The sequence below is a fragment of the Takifugu flavidus genome, chromosome 15, assembly GCF_003711565.1.
Source record: "Takifugu flavidus isolate HTHZ2018 chromosome 15, ASM371156v2, whole genome shotgun sequence".
In the NCBI taxonomy this organism is placed as follows: domain Eukaryota; kingdom Metazoa; phylum Chordata; class Actinopteri; order Tetraodontiformes; family Tetraodontidae; genus Takifugu; species Takifugu flavidus.
Window position 1 is genome coordinate 5,893,731 of NC_079534.1, and position 15,896 is coordinate 5,909,626.

At 46.9% G+C, this 15,896-nt stretch overlaps 1 protein-coding gene across 6 annotated transcripts in view; it reads right to left on the bottom strand.

The window, feature by feature from the left end:
* The window catches only part of kcnab1b (potassium voltage-gated channel subfamily A regulatory beta subunit 1b), a 26,519-nt gene extending 10,921 nt beyond the window's left edge, over positions 1-15,598 (bottom strand). Inside the window, exons 1-4 of one of the 6 annotated variants that reach the window (XM_057057789.1) lie at positions 15,580-15,598; positions 9,662-9,883; positions 8,308-8,758; positions 1,766-1,809 (exon numbers count right to left, since the gene is read on the bottom strand). In XM_057057789.1, the coding sequence (XP_056913769.1) occupies positions 1,766-1,809; positions 8,308-8,522 (259 nt within the window). In that variant the 5' untranslated portion in view covers positions 8,523-8,758; positions 9,662-9,883; positions 15,580-15,598. Of the gene's footprint in view, positions 1-1,765; positions 1,810-2,320; positions 2,608-8,272; positions 8,759-9,661; positions 10,060-10,590; positions 10,711-13,598; positions 14,045-15,579 lie in introns of those variants that run through there. The other 5 variants (XM_057057787.1, XM_057057788.1, XM_057057786.1 and 2 more) reach the window with 5 other exon arrangements.
* Positions 15,599-15,896: the final 298 nt, after the last annotated feature.

Sequence of the window (15,896 nt, forward strand, 5' to 3'; positions counted from 1 at the left end):
TCGAATTAATTAGCAGTGTTCTGATATCAAGACCTGGGGGGAGGGATTTTAATTCCAGTATGTTTCCTCAAGTCTGCAGATCTTTGGTGTGTTCGCCGAGTGAGAACGTCGGATCAGTTCACTCAACTTTCAGCTGTCGCCTTCAAACCTACATATAAGAGCGCGTACAGCCCGATGAGCGAGGACTTTATGTTTTCCTCTTCTGTCGGTGATGATGCCACTGATATTAGCCGAAGCAAAAGGCAGGAGCATCTGTGAATCAGTTATTGAAATGATCATCTGTTGCTGAAGAGAGGAAAGGTCAGCTATGCAAAGGAGGACATTGAAACAAATCTTGGAGGAAATTGGAAAAGGAGCAGAGAGTCCTGCTGCTATCTCCTTCATCTTGCTGCCATCTTTAGAGCCCCGTGTGGCCTTTTAAACAGCGTGTGGCCCTGGATTAACCTTTATATTCCTCAATCCCCTCAGCGGCCTTTAACGATCTGACAGTGACAGAGAGACGGCCCCCGTCAGCTGTCTAAAGCTAACGGAGCAGATGAGTAACATTAGCTCAGATCATCTCAGATCCACACACATCAACAGAGACTTCGATGGTGTAATAAAGAGAAAGGAGCCAAACTCTCAGATCTCAGTGTCTGTTATCTGAGCTGTCACATTCATTACAGACCCCCAGTAATAAGCAAAATGCAGCACCAGGGTAGCACATTAGCACATAGCTGTTTTAAAGAGCTGTCAATTAAAGTCCAGTTTTATTTTGAATGAGGCAGCTTGAAAAGTTTCATGCATTGGAAAATGCTAATTTAGTTTAATTTCAAAGGTTAATGTCACTCTCGGCAATTTGCTATTTTTATGAAGGAGCAGCGAGTTAGCTTAGCAAGCTTAGCATTTTTTACACATAATATTGTCCTGCGCTCATGAAGAATGAATGTATTTATTTAATTTATTGTTGCCTGAAACCCTGGGAACATGTTTACCAAGTTGCGTGTTGCATCCACAGCGCACAACAGGGTGGGTTTAAGCCTGTGTGAACATTTATCTCCATTAATGTGATTAGTCGACTGCGCACAACTACACTCAAACATTCAATAGCATCAAAACTCTGAGCTGTTGAAGGTGAACTGCTGAAGCTACTAAATTCAAAACTAATGACGCTTTCGGAGTCTTTGCAAAGAAAGTCTTTGCGGTTGGCCTGGGGCGTGATGCTCGGCGACATCGATGTTGTGTTCTCAGTCTGGAGGAATCGCACAAGCGCATCCTTCAAAGTGGTGAGCGATTGTCAAACAATTAGATTATTCAAACGAGACAATAATACGGCCGACTGTAAACAGACGTGCGGAGGAATCGATGCCCTCATCAATCAGCGAGCCGGAGGGTTCACTCACATCGATTTACCATCATCAGGCCTGCAGCACCCAGTCAGGCATTAACATGATTTAGTGCAAGTAAAACATGGCACACAGATATTTACATCAACACAATTGAGCAGTTTTGAGATAAATCACTGTTTACAGTCTGCTCGGCTTGACCAGATAATTGAGAAGCAGCTTGGCTATTAATTCAATATTAACAGAATGGGTATCATTGTGCTGTAAACAGCTTTGTTCTGAAGGATGTATGAGGTTTAAAACAATGAAAAATGATCCAGCGAATTAGCTTTTCTCTGCCTGGCTCTTGTTTTTCCTGTTAAACATAAGTAATGAGCTGCGCCTGAATGCTCGTGAAATCATTACACATTTGCCTCTTGATGCTAATTAAATATACTCACCAAGTCCCAGACAGGAGACACGCAAGCCAGATTTCCCCAGGTTTCTGCAAAATAAAAAAAAAACACACATTACGAGTCACTTTTTTCTGTAATTCTGCACATTCTGCTCTGGGCGCACAGACCTCTTCGGTGTAAACAACCACAAAAATCTACGACCCAATCTTGAAAAAGTCCATAACAAACAGAAAAACACTTTTATTGTACAGATAACATTGGATGAAAATCAATTGTGCTCAAAATACGCCAGATCTAACAATAACAAAAGCAGATGAAGCGGGCAGCCGGTATTTGCGGATGATTTATCCCACCAGTGTCTCTCTCTTATATATGAAGACCCTGAAGCCTCTGAAAAGCACTGTCATCGCTCAAAAAATACAATTACCTCCTGTTCTGCGCCAGCGGCACGTCTGGGGCACTTTTTTGACAAGCCTGACATCCTACAGCAGGAGCGCTTTAATCCTCCCTGTGCCCGTTATTACCTTTTCCCACAAGATGCAGCCACACCTCACTGACCGCTGGAGTTTAGATTAGCGCTCCTTCATTAGCTGAGCTCACCTCGCCATGAAGGACTCCAGCAGATCACTTGGATCCAGCTGATCTCAACCAGTCTCAGCTCTCCCCTGCAATTTCGTGATCACCGCCCAGCAGAGAAGGGGACCCTGAGCTCAGATCGGTCTCCCTGCAACCATGGCAGGTGTGTGTGTGCTGCAGGCTTAGAGATCAGCCCCTGCAAAGGCCACCTGGACTCAGGAAGGAGAGTGAATGAAGGAAGAGCTGTGCAATGAGATATGCTTGTTTGACAGAGCCACAGATGTGCTCGCAGCCACAAAAACCACACCCCCTGACTGAGGCAGCAGAACGCCTCAGCCCGACACAGGTATGAGCAGAAAGTTCGGTCATGGGGATTGCTAGCATTCGCTCATTTCATTGAATGAGGCTGTAAAAGAGTGGAGGGGGGGCGGGGGGCGCAGACATTTTCACATATCTGACAACTCATGGCCTGTGCCCCGTCAAGAGGAATGGAGACTAATCCGAGCCCATGCGATCGAACTGCGCCCTGAGCCAATTCAATTAGGTGTTCAACATGGAGAAGCATCAGTCTTCAAGTTATTACTTCAGCTGAGCTGCCAAAATGAAAGTGGTGAATTGCAGAAACGGGAGTATTTAGACACAGCGCAGCGACTCTGGGGTATTCGTCTCGCTTATGTAGCTTTTCGGACGAGAATTGGAGGCCGATCTTGCTGGGATGTGCTCTTAAATCTGCATTTCCCAGTTGGATCAGTGGTCTGTAAAAGTGTGGGGGAGGGGCGGCACTTCTGTGCAGCTGATGGAAGTGTGCTCAGGCGTGGGTTCGGTCAGGCGTCATTGAGGAAAACCCGAGCCGCCTCTCATGATCACGCTCGCCCTCCGTCGCTAAATCGATTTGTGTCAAAGCCCACTGAAATAATGAGCTGGTGCGTGCGTGTGTGTGTGTGTGTACGCCCTTAGTGCAGCTAGTGGTGTTCATTTAAACCGGCCTGTGAGATAAAGTGTGCTACAACCTGTATTTTGCCCATGATGAGAAGCAGCCTGGGCAGAGGCGCCTGTCCAGAGTGGGCTTTTTGACAGATTCGCAACGCTAATTAAAATCCTCCAAAGTAAACAAGCCTCGCTACCATCTTGTTCTGCAGACATATGCCGTCTTTAAACAAATGCCGTCTTCCAGCTCACAGATGCTTTGCATTCATCTCCAAACCTGTGCAATTGTCTTGGTTTCTGGTGGGCTTCTATCGGATCTGCTCTTAGATTCCGATCTATACTTTTTCCATCACATCCTGTTAATCACCGCCAACACCATCACCCCAGTATGTCCATTTAGTTAGCTCGAGGTCACCAGTCCATTGCAAGGCACGTACAGGAGTCTTCATTCATCCTAATGAGCATGCATTTAGACTTGCATTCCTTCTTTTATAGGTAATTTATTTTGTCCTTATGATCTATCGACCCTGCTTGGGGTCACGACCCCCAGGTTGCGCTATACTAGAACGCATAATTGCTCCATTGTATGCTGTTACTGTGTTGACTTAAGTTGTTTCAAAAGTAACTGCTTCCCCAGCATCTGGAACAAAGAGATATTTAGCAGTAAAAAGAAAGACGCTCTGATCTGCAAAAGCCAATTTTTAAAAAGTGAAGCTGACGATCTGGGAAACACTAACAAGCAATGAGTTATTCAATTCTGGCTGAAAAACACTTTTGCTTATTTGCAAAGACAGTATTCTTTTTTTTTTTGTGCTGTGGCTGGTGAAATGAAGATTCCAAACTTGAGCGCGGGCAAGTTAGCAAGCCCGCCATCGCGGCTCGACCCCTCATGCTTGGATGGCGCCCCAAAAGAAGCCTGGAAGTAAAATGACAAATGAGTCATTTGACGACGCCCCCACACACAAACCTGTCAGCACTTATGAGCATCCTGCGAGATGCTGCTGTGTGTAGCACATTTTAGCCTCAATGGGTCTCCAGTAAGAAAAGAAAATGATCTCATCAGCAACTTGCTGAATCTTAGCGAAAACGCACATTCGCAAATTCATACCAGCCGGGTGAGACCTCAGTCAAGATTGTGACTGAGGACATTAACCAACCCCCCCCTTCCCGAGGATTAATGCAGAGTAAACAAACCCACACAAGCCACCCTTCGTGGTCAGAGGGATTAAACATCCGCCCCCTCTGTTCCCACCACTCTCCTTATGTTAGATGCAGTGCTGTGGACATGTTTTCCAAAAGAAAATTCCAATGAAGCTGCCAGGTCAGAATGGCCTGTCTAGACCCAGTCTACTGCAAAAAACGCTCCAAAGGCAGCCAATAGGAAACCAGGAATGACAGTACGCCCCCTGCAGGCAGGTGTGTGACAGGCACACACAAAAAAAAAGTTTGGATTTTTAAGCCTGACCCATATTTTATTTGGCGCACGGCGCCAGGGAACGCAGGAGCACGACAGTAATCTCGCAGCACAGCGTGACTGATGGGTAATGGAAGAAGGGTTGCATTTGAGGCAGGGACAAATGAGTGAGAACTAGTGGCCTTTGGGTTGATCCTGAACAAAAAAATAAATGTGTGGGCAGATCTGAAGTGGTTGATGATTGGACACAGTGAAAAACATTCATTCAGGCATGATGGGAAACATGTCGTGCGCTTTTCTAGACACCGTGCTGTTTGTTTTTTCCCCCCTCTGGCGTACAACGAAACAAACGCTCCGGCAACACAACATGGCGACCGTAACGTAACCCTATTTTAGTGGGATAACAGCCTCGTCAGTAGATATAAAGGTATCTAAACATGATGATTTTCATTCAGTGCAAGTTTACTACTTAAAATTCTGTGTTTAAAGTTTGCAGGGCAATCTGGGATTGCGAAGCAACCTGATTACAAATCCATTAGGCTTAGGGAAATCAATTAGCTGGAAGTAGGAAGTGGCCTTTAATTAAAAAGCAAAAGTGTTTGACAAGCATTCTGCCTAGAGAACAGCCTTGTTTGGTCATCAGGCAAGAGTCGACCTCCAGGGCTGCTGTTGTGCAACATTCTTGCCTCGAACCATTAGAGCGCCACATCAAGTGGAACGATGAATTTTAGATTTTCTTTGCCAAATGTGGATCCAAACGGGAGATCTGAGAGGGTAGTGTCCGTTGGTCTGTCGACTGTAGTCGCGCACATACGGAGACTGGGGTGGGACTTGAAGCTCACAAAGACAGCAGAACTCCCGATGCATTCTGGGAGAAAACAGCAAGAGTCGCCGTTATTGTAATCTTGCATTGATTGACTTTTTCAATAAAAACAAAGGGGAAAAAAACTTCCAAAACAAATATAAACCAGAAGAATTTCATTGTACTTTCAGCTCGGCATCACCATAGGTGCTGATTTATCATTTTGCCCGTACAGAGACAATAACCACCACCGATCGCTATCACAAAATAGCTCATATTGCGCTGGCTTTAGGAGGTCTAATTAATCTGCGCCGCGGCTGCCGCAGTTCCCCCTGCTGTCTGTGCTGGTGATTCTGCTGCTCACTTTTACTTTCTGTACTTTAGCAGCTCCTGGGTGTTTTTTTTCCACTCTCACTCAATAACCTAAAGTTTTAGCCTGATGATATGGTCGCCTGTGTTTTGGACTTCTAGTGGTCACGTAAGGTAATGCACTTTTTTTGCAGCCAGTATTACTTTGACCAGTTCTGTTGTTGGTGGAACAGATGAGCACCCCAATGGTTTATGCTGCTTCGCTGTGCATTAATGTTACAAATTATTGTAATATCATCTGGCAATTATTTCACAACACTTCTCTCATTAGAGACAAAGATATAATTTAAAATTCAGATTAATGATGGCATGAACTAAAACTCAATTCCGTGACTATTTTGGAGTTAATTACGATTGCTCATCACATGATTAAAGGACTCGAAAGAGGGAAATGTGTTTAGTTAAAGGGATAAAGCTTCAAGGCACCGTGGACTCATCCAGGAATGCTGGGAAGCCGACGGGTAACGTTTTTTGCAAACTAATTGAACAGAGATGGACGACATTTGCTAGCTGTTTGGTGAGCAACGAAAAACGATTTGAGCGTTATTAAACATTCCAGTTCTCTGTAGATGGAGCTCCTGCTGGACTACGATAAACCATCACTAAATGGATTCCCAACATTCCCGGACCGACCAGGTGCCAATCTCCCCGGACCATCCAGGCCTGTCAAATCTCTTCTCCTGCTGGTACGGAGGGGCGGTGAGACCATCAGCTCTAGTTGGACACCAAAAAGTAGAACCACACTATATCTGGATCGCCATGACAACCAAAATGCTGCAGATGGTGGTATTATTAGTTTCCGCTCACTCACTCTTCTGTGCTGACTCGATACGCCTTCACATATTTCCACGGTGACGCACACACACGCGCAAAAATCCCCACTTGAAAGACTTCTACGCAATAGCAGACTGAGCTACGCAGTAGCATAGCGACGCCTTTAGAAGATTTCATGTCAGGTAGCATCTGAAGTGACACAAGTGGCTAAATGGAACCTCAGATTCAGGAGAAAAAAAATGGAGGAGCTAAAGTTACTGATGGGAGCATTTGACAAGTGCAGAGAAGAAGGGAGAATACGGAAGACGTGTTTTCTTCTTATCCGGGATTTTATCCGTTTGTTTCCCTGTGGTAGGCGAGGGATTTGCTCACGGCTCGGAGGAAGCTTTACAGCTAATATCCTCCACCTGCTCGGAGGCGCAGCTTTAAAGATGAACAAATCCTCCTGTTTGCAACCAGCGTGAGCGATGTGCGCATGTATGACATCACTGCTAACGTTACTCCAGCATCTTTGGATCTCTGCCCCATTATACCTCCCCACCAAACACTTTAATCAAAGACGTTTTCTAACGCTAATCTAAAGAATCTAGAGCTGGGGACAGATAGAAACCAGATATTTCAATGCTGTTGTGGGAACAAGATGCGATCGCACGATGATCACGCACATGCCACATTTAGCTGGCGCGCATCTGATCTCCCGACGTTGGGCTAATTGCCACTTTTCTCAGAATTGACCCGCCTGTCCCAATTTTCCCTTCCACTCAATCTCTAATTACATCATTTCTTGCCCTCGTTTGCCGCCAACTTTTGATTCAGCCTCCCTCGGCTCCTGTAAGCGATGATGTCACCCTCCCCAGCAAGTTAAGGAGTTTGAGGTGAAAATTCTGGGTTTTTTTTTTTTTTTGCTCTCACGGTCTGGGTCAAGAACCCACTCACCGAGATAACAGAGGACTGTTTACTCGGCCCGGACTTGTTGAAACTCCCACACAGACACACACAGAGAGCTCGCCTCGGCGTTCCTCTCACACTTTACCCAGATCAAGCTCCTTAATAGGAAGAAATCTGCATTCAGAGGAATTTTCTCAGAGTGTGCGAGTGCAAACAGCTGGAACAGCTGCCAGAATCGCTTTCAGGATTCCTTTGGAGTATTTTTCACAGAAATGTTGACTTTTTATGACTCAGCCCGCATTTCCCAGTGGACAGCGTGGCATTTACATAGAGACTAGAAGATCAGACCTGTCATTGCGTCCTCAAATCCTCAAAAAACAGAAAATAAAATCATTCACACAATCTTGAAAGATTGCCCAAAAAATCTGCACACACAGACTTATGCGCACACATACACACACATGCTCATATTTCTATCTTTGTGGAGACCATGTCAACTACCCCAACCCTAAACCCAACTCTAATCTCAACCTTTGAAGTTGTGAGGACCAGCCAAAATGGCCCCACTCTGTAAAGACAATGAGAATTCTGATACTCAATATGCAGCCATACAAACACACACAGACATACACACACAAATACACACACACACACACACTAGCCCACACATCACCTGTCACAGCTCACATATCCCTCGAGGTTCTTTCTCCAGTTTCCTAAATGTTATTAAATTATTATAGTTTCACATGCAGACCTGAGGCAGGTGTTCAGGGGAGAGAAAATAATAGCAAACTGAACACACCTTTTCTTTTTTCGCACCACCATCGGTCTACGTACCGGTACTTCATGCCGGTGAGCTTGGCGGTGGACTCCTTGAGATTGTGGTGGTAGCGGTGGGTGAAGGAGCCCAGGCTACGCGCGATCAGCGCCACCGTGCGGAAACGGGCGCGGGCCTGGCTGGTCGAGTTAGGGCTGGTGGCGTTCTGCTTGTTGTGCTCGCCGTTACGCGGGGCCTTTAGCCCGTGGTCGGTGCACGCAAAGGACACCTGCATGACTGATGGCGACGCGGCTCCGCGCGGGGCTCTGCTCGGCTCCTTACAGGGTTAACTTTGTGTCTGAGGGGCCTTCGCTCGGTCCTAGCCGGTCCTGGTGGGTGCTGGTGAGGCTCATAGGGGAACCACAGCAGGGAGTGATGGGAGAAGGGGGAAACAATTCAGATTTCCTCACGAAGGACAGGAGTCTCGGTCTGACAATTCATCAAGCTCGGTCGGGTGAGACAGAGGTGTTGCTGAAAAGAGAGAAGCAGAAGAAGAACACGTGTGTGACGCAGGTGGGGAAGATACGTCTCGTTTAACACACCATGCCGTCTTCCTTCATGAAGCGGCAGCGACAGCAGTTATTTTCTCCGCGAATCCGACGCTCGAGTCTGGATCACACTTAGCACCAGCTAGTCAGCTGAGGTCCAGATGAAACGTGGCGCGTGCGTTGAAAAAAACTTCTCAGCCTGTTTCTGTGTTAGTTTGCATGTTGTCAGCCAGCGCGACGCGTGTGAGAACATGCTGTGTGCCTTGGGGGCGTCGAGTGGGGGGGGAGTTTTTTCCTCGAGATCTGGATTCTGAATGGTGATCATTTCACACATGACTGTTAGAGAAAAGCTAAAAAAAAGGATTTTCCTTTCATTTTGGAGGGAGTGTGATAGTGTGTAGGCATTCATCCAAGGAACACGTTACAGGAGGGTGGCGTTGACATTCACTTTTAAGCGCTTTTACTATTCTATAGTTTATTTTATTTGGGACTCCTTAAATGTATCTGCGAGGCTGTCAAGCAGCCAAGAGCGGTGGGTGTTTTCGTACCCTCTAACCATGGCTCTAATCCTTTTAGTCCAACACCTGGAGTGTGGAGAGTAACGCTGAACCACAGAGTCGAGCTCTGGGTGATGAATACACTCGAGGCACGCACGCGTACACACACGCATGCATTGAGAGGCAACCTCTCGCTTCTTAAAAATAAGGTCATGCATTCACAGAGCAGCCAAGGTTTGCAGAAATAAACTGCACTCACACAAATTTACTCTTGGAATAGTTGCTTCAGCTGTCACCCACACACACACACACACACACACGGGCGCGCACCACCCCTACACACACACACACACACGAAAATGACTCTCTACTGATAAAAGTGCTCTTACAGTCCGGGCTGTCTTGACCGATGTGTGCTCCCGCAACTTTGAAGAGAAGAATCAAGCGGTGTCACGCTGCAGGCGTGAGTCCCGCAAAAGCCCGCATGTCAACGGGAGCGGCGGCTGTCCTCAGGCCAGTCTTGTCCCGTCCCCAAAGTCCTCGGGTGCAGTGACACGGCATTCATGGTCGGCGGCTTTGCGACGAGGACGCTCTGCTTTGGTGGGGGGAGCCTGGAACGGTAAGGAAGAAGCGGCTAGGAGAGGGGAGAGGAGGATGCATGGTAGCTCACCATGCAGAAGAGGACAGATGCAGCGAGGAGGCGAAAAGCAGTGCACAGAGAGAGTGAGAGAGAGCTGAATGAGGAGATGATGTGTGTGTGTGTGTGTGTGTATACTGGCTGAAAGAACTGCAGTGATTTTCAGAGGCGCCACAGCAAGAGAGAGAGAAAGAGAGGGAGGGGGGAGGTATATTGTGAATGTAAGTGTTATGAGGACCACCTCAGGCAGAGTGTTAAGGTGCCATATGGTTTATTAAAGGAAGTTTCATGCGCTCATGATAAGCTTCCTCCGCCTCAGCCCGCCACTGCAGCAACAGTCGCACGGTTACAGGTCTGTAGGCTTCTGCAGGCTTCTCCGAGCAGATATTACTGTAACGGTGGAATCAAACGGCGCCCAGGCGTCTCGGCGTCTTCTCCTTCCTCCCCCACCAAGCTGTAATGTGACAGCGCGGGATTTCACGGTTCATCGGGCTTCCAGGGACCTCGAGGCCAAAGCAGCTTTATTTATGTCCCCGCGATTGCTTCTGATAACGGGCTGACGCTTTGAGAGATCAGCTCGGAAGCTCCTGCCATTATTCTCTACTCCCAACTGGGGAGGCTGACTCCAGCTGGAGATGTGAGCTGGAGCTAGAGGAGGAACTTGGTCGAAAGTGGTCTTACTTTTGGGTTTTATGGTGTTTCAGTCATTCCCGTTGAGTCCTGGAGATCTCTTCTGATGGGGCTCAGAATGCTGCTGGTGGTCCGTTAAGTTGGAAAGTGGAGGAGAATGACCTCTGCCCTCTGCAACGAATGGTGCAATGCTCTTTTTTATTTTTTCATGTATCTACCAAACTTTTAAAAAAAACTTTTCAGACTAGAACCCTGCAGAACCAGCGCATGAAAGCTGCCCCCTCTTCTCACCATCGCCTCCTGAGGCCGCCACTTTATTCCTGATCCCTTTTTAAAGTATGTCGGTCAAAAGCGTCAACCGGATCCCCACAGTCGGAGGTCCCGGTGGACCGCAACTCTGTCATCTGGAGGCCTGGCCGCTCTGCTTTCATCGCTCCAGATTAAATCTGCGAGAGAGTCCCGGAACTTTGTTGCTAAGACACGAATCTCCGAACGGTGAGTGGGCGGATTCCTGAAATGGCTGATCAACGGCGACGTAACACTCAGGAGGATTTCTCACAGTATAGAACATCTGCAGCACCAGACGCTTTAATGGAATAGACAGGAAGTGGTAAAGTGATAAAAAAGACCAAACATGTAGAGATGCCACCCACGTACACACACACACACACACACACACACACACACACACACACACACACACACACTAATTATATATTTGTGAAGACTTACATGTGCATAATACCGGTACATTCCCCAGCTCCTCGCCCTAACCATCACAGCTAAATGCCTAACATTGACCTTGACCCTGACCCTAAATTAAACCCAATTCTGACCTTAAATCCAAGTCTTAACCTTCAAACAGTCCTTTAAATATATGAGGATTAGCCAAAATGTCCTCACTTTACTAGTTGAATGCATATTTTAAAACTCAATACCTAGCAAGCACAAACACACACACACACACACACACACACACACACACACACATTGCTGCTTTCTATAATTAGCTCTTCTCTTTCATATAATTCGCAGCCATGTGAGCATCAATATTTTAATAGTTTTCATCCCAATATAAAATAATATATGATGTAAAAATGAAAAACTTGAAATAACAGGGGAAACCTCGTTTATGACATCACTGCTGCAGCGCCCACCCCTCGCTCTCACTTCTCTGAGTTCTCTGCACTCCCTCATGCATACATTTTCTGTCCATCTGTTATCCCCTCTTTCTCTCACTCTCGCTTTCACCCCCCCCCCCCATCTTTCCCCAGTTAATCATAATTTCCCTCTCGCGCCAAGCCCACGCCTTTCACCGGCACTGCAGATTAGAGCAGAGAGCCTCCTGCGATTGCAAGCAGCCGCCGCTGAGGAACAATTGGTTTGTTTAATCGGTTTTAATGAGGCGCCGCTGCCTCTGCGCGCAGCACGGTCACGGTTATCCCCGCTTCCATCCCGGGCCGGCACGCATGCACAAAATATCAATGAAGGAGCAACTCTGGGGGATAACAAATAGAGGGATGTGACTGAAAGCACAAGGTCAACATCATCATCCTCCGGCTGCCATCACCACCATCATTTCCCCCTCCACCATTATAACACTGACACTTATTGGAACCATCGTTCCAACTGTCCCGCTTTGACTCCGACTTCTGATCTAAAACGAGTGTTTAATAGTGAAGCTGATGAAAAGTGACATATTTACTCGAGCAAACCCGATAGAAGACTAGTTTAGGTCACCTCATGTCAGTGGGGATCTAGGATGCAGTAAAGGAGTAAGACTCCATTACAGATTCAGTGTGAAAGAAATGTTTAGAGGCACCTCCACAATGTCAAACACGGGATAAATGGCTCTGTGCATCAGGTGTCGCCCCGGGTAACAGCTCATCCGGAATGCACCGGGGAGAACATTCTGCTCAAAGTGCTTCAGTGACGAAACCGCAGGTTTATTTCCACGGCATGTAAATTTAATGCACCGTCAAATTAGCGCCGTTAATTCTCCGCCAGCATCCGCGCAGATGAGACACCGGGAGCGGTGAAAACATGAAATTAGCCTGACATTTTGGGACACGTTGCTTTCCCGCCTCCAGTCCCAAAGATTGACACCTGAGAAGATGGAGGTAGTGGGTAATTAATGACGCCTGAAGACAGTGACAGCAGACACAACCACATACAGACACGCCTCGCAGAGTTATTCGCTTAATAAATACTCCAATTATTTTGGCAAAAACAAACTGCTTCACCTTCTATATACTAGCTTAAAAAAAGAAGGGCGGTACATTAACAATTTAAATGTGCAGACATGCAGCGGGGAGAATAAGAACAGGGAATCATCACTGGGTTCCAAAAAGAAGTTTTCAAATTGTCCCCGTTGAATGTCTGGTAAATTTTGCTGTTTTGGTGAGTGAAAAAGCAATTAATGTCCAAAAACCTGATCGCAAAGAACATTTGTTAGCCAAGAGAACCGTGTCACACTTGGCCCTGAGGCTTTGGAACACAGAATTTTACATTTCTGTAAACACAATGGCTGAGTTTTCCATCAAAATCTGGGTGACGTGACCACTAACACGGAAGATGAAAGCATAGCAATTAGCCTAGCATGGTGGTGGAGCGGCAAATACTAACCTGGCTCTCACACCTCCACGGCTTATGTCAAATTTACCGAGTCTACAAAAGAAAACTGAGAGCGTCTTTTCCAAACTACATGATCCAGATCATGTTACACACAGAATTAAACACACGAGGTCACTGATGGTGGCCTGGCATGCCTTAAAAAAGTGTAATTACAGGAGAATGATTATAGAGTCTCACTGCGCGACCGATGGACCCCGTCTCATCAGGAGATGATGAAAGCACAGGAGACGAAAGAAGACGAGGATCCAGCTGAGCGGAGATAAACTTTAATCCTCATTTCCAGTGATTTGCGGGCCAATTGACATATAGACTGCTCGTTATCCTGACACTAATTTCCGTTCCAGCAGGACAAGAAAAAGCCCCGAAAAACCCAGGTTATGCAACTCGTGGGTGATTTTCCCTGAATCGGTATCTCGTTATCCTACCTGTAGACCATACCACTGCAGATTTTCTCGGGCTGAAACAAACGGCTGCTTGGAATGAGGAGCTCCTCTAACCTCTGCTGCTCTCGACGTCTGCAGGTAGCCCGGCACCAGCCGCTGTGGCTCGAAGGGTACAGCCTGGGCCCTGGGCCCTGCCTCTGATGGAAGGAGCCAGGATGGAGATCTGGTTTCGGCCCCCGTCTCAGCCTGGGCACCGTGATATCAGTGCACGCTGCCTTGAGATACATGTTTGCGTCCAACTTTCTTATGTTAGCGCATAACACGTCTCTGTCTGGTGGAGTGGCCGTGGCTCCAAAATGTCTCCATTTAAGAGCAACAGCAGGTCACGTAGTAGCCCGGAGGATATCCATGTCTGAGTTCTGGTTACGCCCGAAGCCAACGGCGATTAGGCTTAATACCCCAATACCATTCACAGTCATATCAAAGTTCACACAAACGAATGAGGCTAACGTACTCACTCTCCTGATGTCAGCTTTATTATTAGATGACTGATAAAACAAAAGACAATGGGAGCTTTTGTTTGAGCTCCTGGCGGCTCCAGTAACGGCCCATCGCCGTGGAGATATTTCTGACTTGTCAAACATCAACCTAGCCTGCCTGGCGGCTGATGTTTTTCAGGGAATAAATAAGCCATGACCGAAGCACGAATGCATCCAGGCTTTGAATTACATCAGTATTTTACGGTGTGAGGTGGAACCAAGGAATAATCGGCAGTTTACACATAATGGATGGATGGAGGGATGGATAGCTTCCCAGATCAGCTGGAGACATACCATAAATGTCTTCCATTGAAATGGTGACCATACATCTGTTGAAAATATGAATCTGGATGATGGTGAGACACGGTCCAGAAGGAGATGGAGAGCCATAAACCTCGCTTTAGAGAACGGAGCAAATGCTACGACCCTGACGCATGCAGCGACTCAACAGCAGTCTTTTACAGAAATGCAATACATTTAATCAGTTTCAGAGTACGTTTGAAATGGTCTGACATAGATTGGTGTCAGTGTGTGTTTGTCATGTGACTGTGGACGCTGGGGACGGGTGACCTGTCCAGGCTGTATTCCTGTGTCTCACCCAGTGACTGGCGGGACCCCTGCGGCCCAGATTGGGACTGATTTGATGGATGGATGGATGGATGGATGGACGGATGAAACTGGCTCTCTTTAACTGAGCTCTACTGCTACCAGCCAGTATCTGTCTGAAACACTGGTCAGACTTGGATTTGTTATGTGTGAACGTAGCTTGCGTGTGTTTCCCGTTCTTGTGACCACTATATTTTTGCCTTTATGCCCTGGGAGGAAAGTCCTCAATTCTGACACTTGTGTTTGGCGGAGTCACCAACTTGGATCAAACGTGCGCAAAGTCCATCTATTAATCTTTTCCCTCTGGATTTGATCCCAAATTTGCTACCAGTCCCATCAGACAAAGAAGTCAATGCTGTGTAGTGTTGAGGAACACATTCCCTTTCAGGTAATTTTCTGTTACATTCCTCAGCAACACCTACCCAGGTCTGAACCCTGTATTGGTATAACAGACGTCATTAATAACATGAACTAGTGTTATAGAATCCATCCTCCTGTCTTAGTCAGCAGCAGCCTGCCCCCTGGTGGACAGGAACGGTTACAACAGACAAAATAAACCCAACAACTTTACCTCAATATTCTGATTTTTATCCTTTACTCATTCAGAGAGACTATCACAATATCATTAATTAGGCTAAAAATGCACAAAGACTATTTCATTCACGGGCTTGAGTGTGTGAGCACGTAGGCCGAAGATGGAGGGAAGAAAGCGGGGCCACTGCGGGGGAAGCTGAGAGCGCCTCTGCGCGTCTGCTGCTTCCTCCCACTCAGTGTGCAATGCGGGAGGCAGATGCAGAGCGTTTATTTCTATTTCAGTCCCTGGATACCGGGGAGGGGGCATTTTCTTCACCGTTCCCTCCGAGACCGGAGTGACTCACCCACGCCTGTACGCAGCGCTGCTCCGCTCCTGCAGGCAGAACCAGAGCGGCCCCTGATGCTGCAGCTCGGATTTTCACTCTGGTCAATCATGTGCAAACATCTCCATTTTATCATCATCACTGCAGACGTTTCATGCCCCCCCACCCCCCAGCGTCTGTAGATGAGGACTGTCCAGTTATTTAATTGGGAACTAGACTTTTTGTCGTTAACGTTCTTGCTTAAAAATTATTTTTCATTATTTTTTCCCCACATAGGCAGGCTTAAGCGCCGTATTTGCACAAAAATATGTTTGACGATTTTATTTGGCACCGTTCAT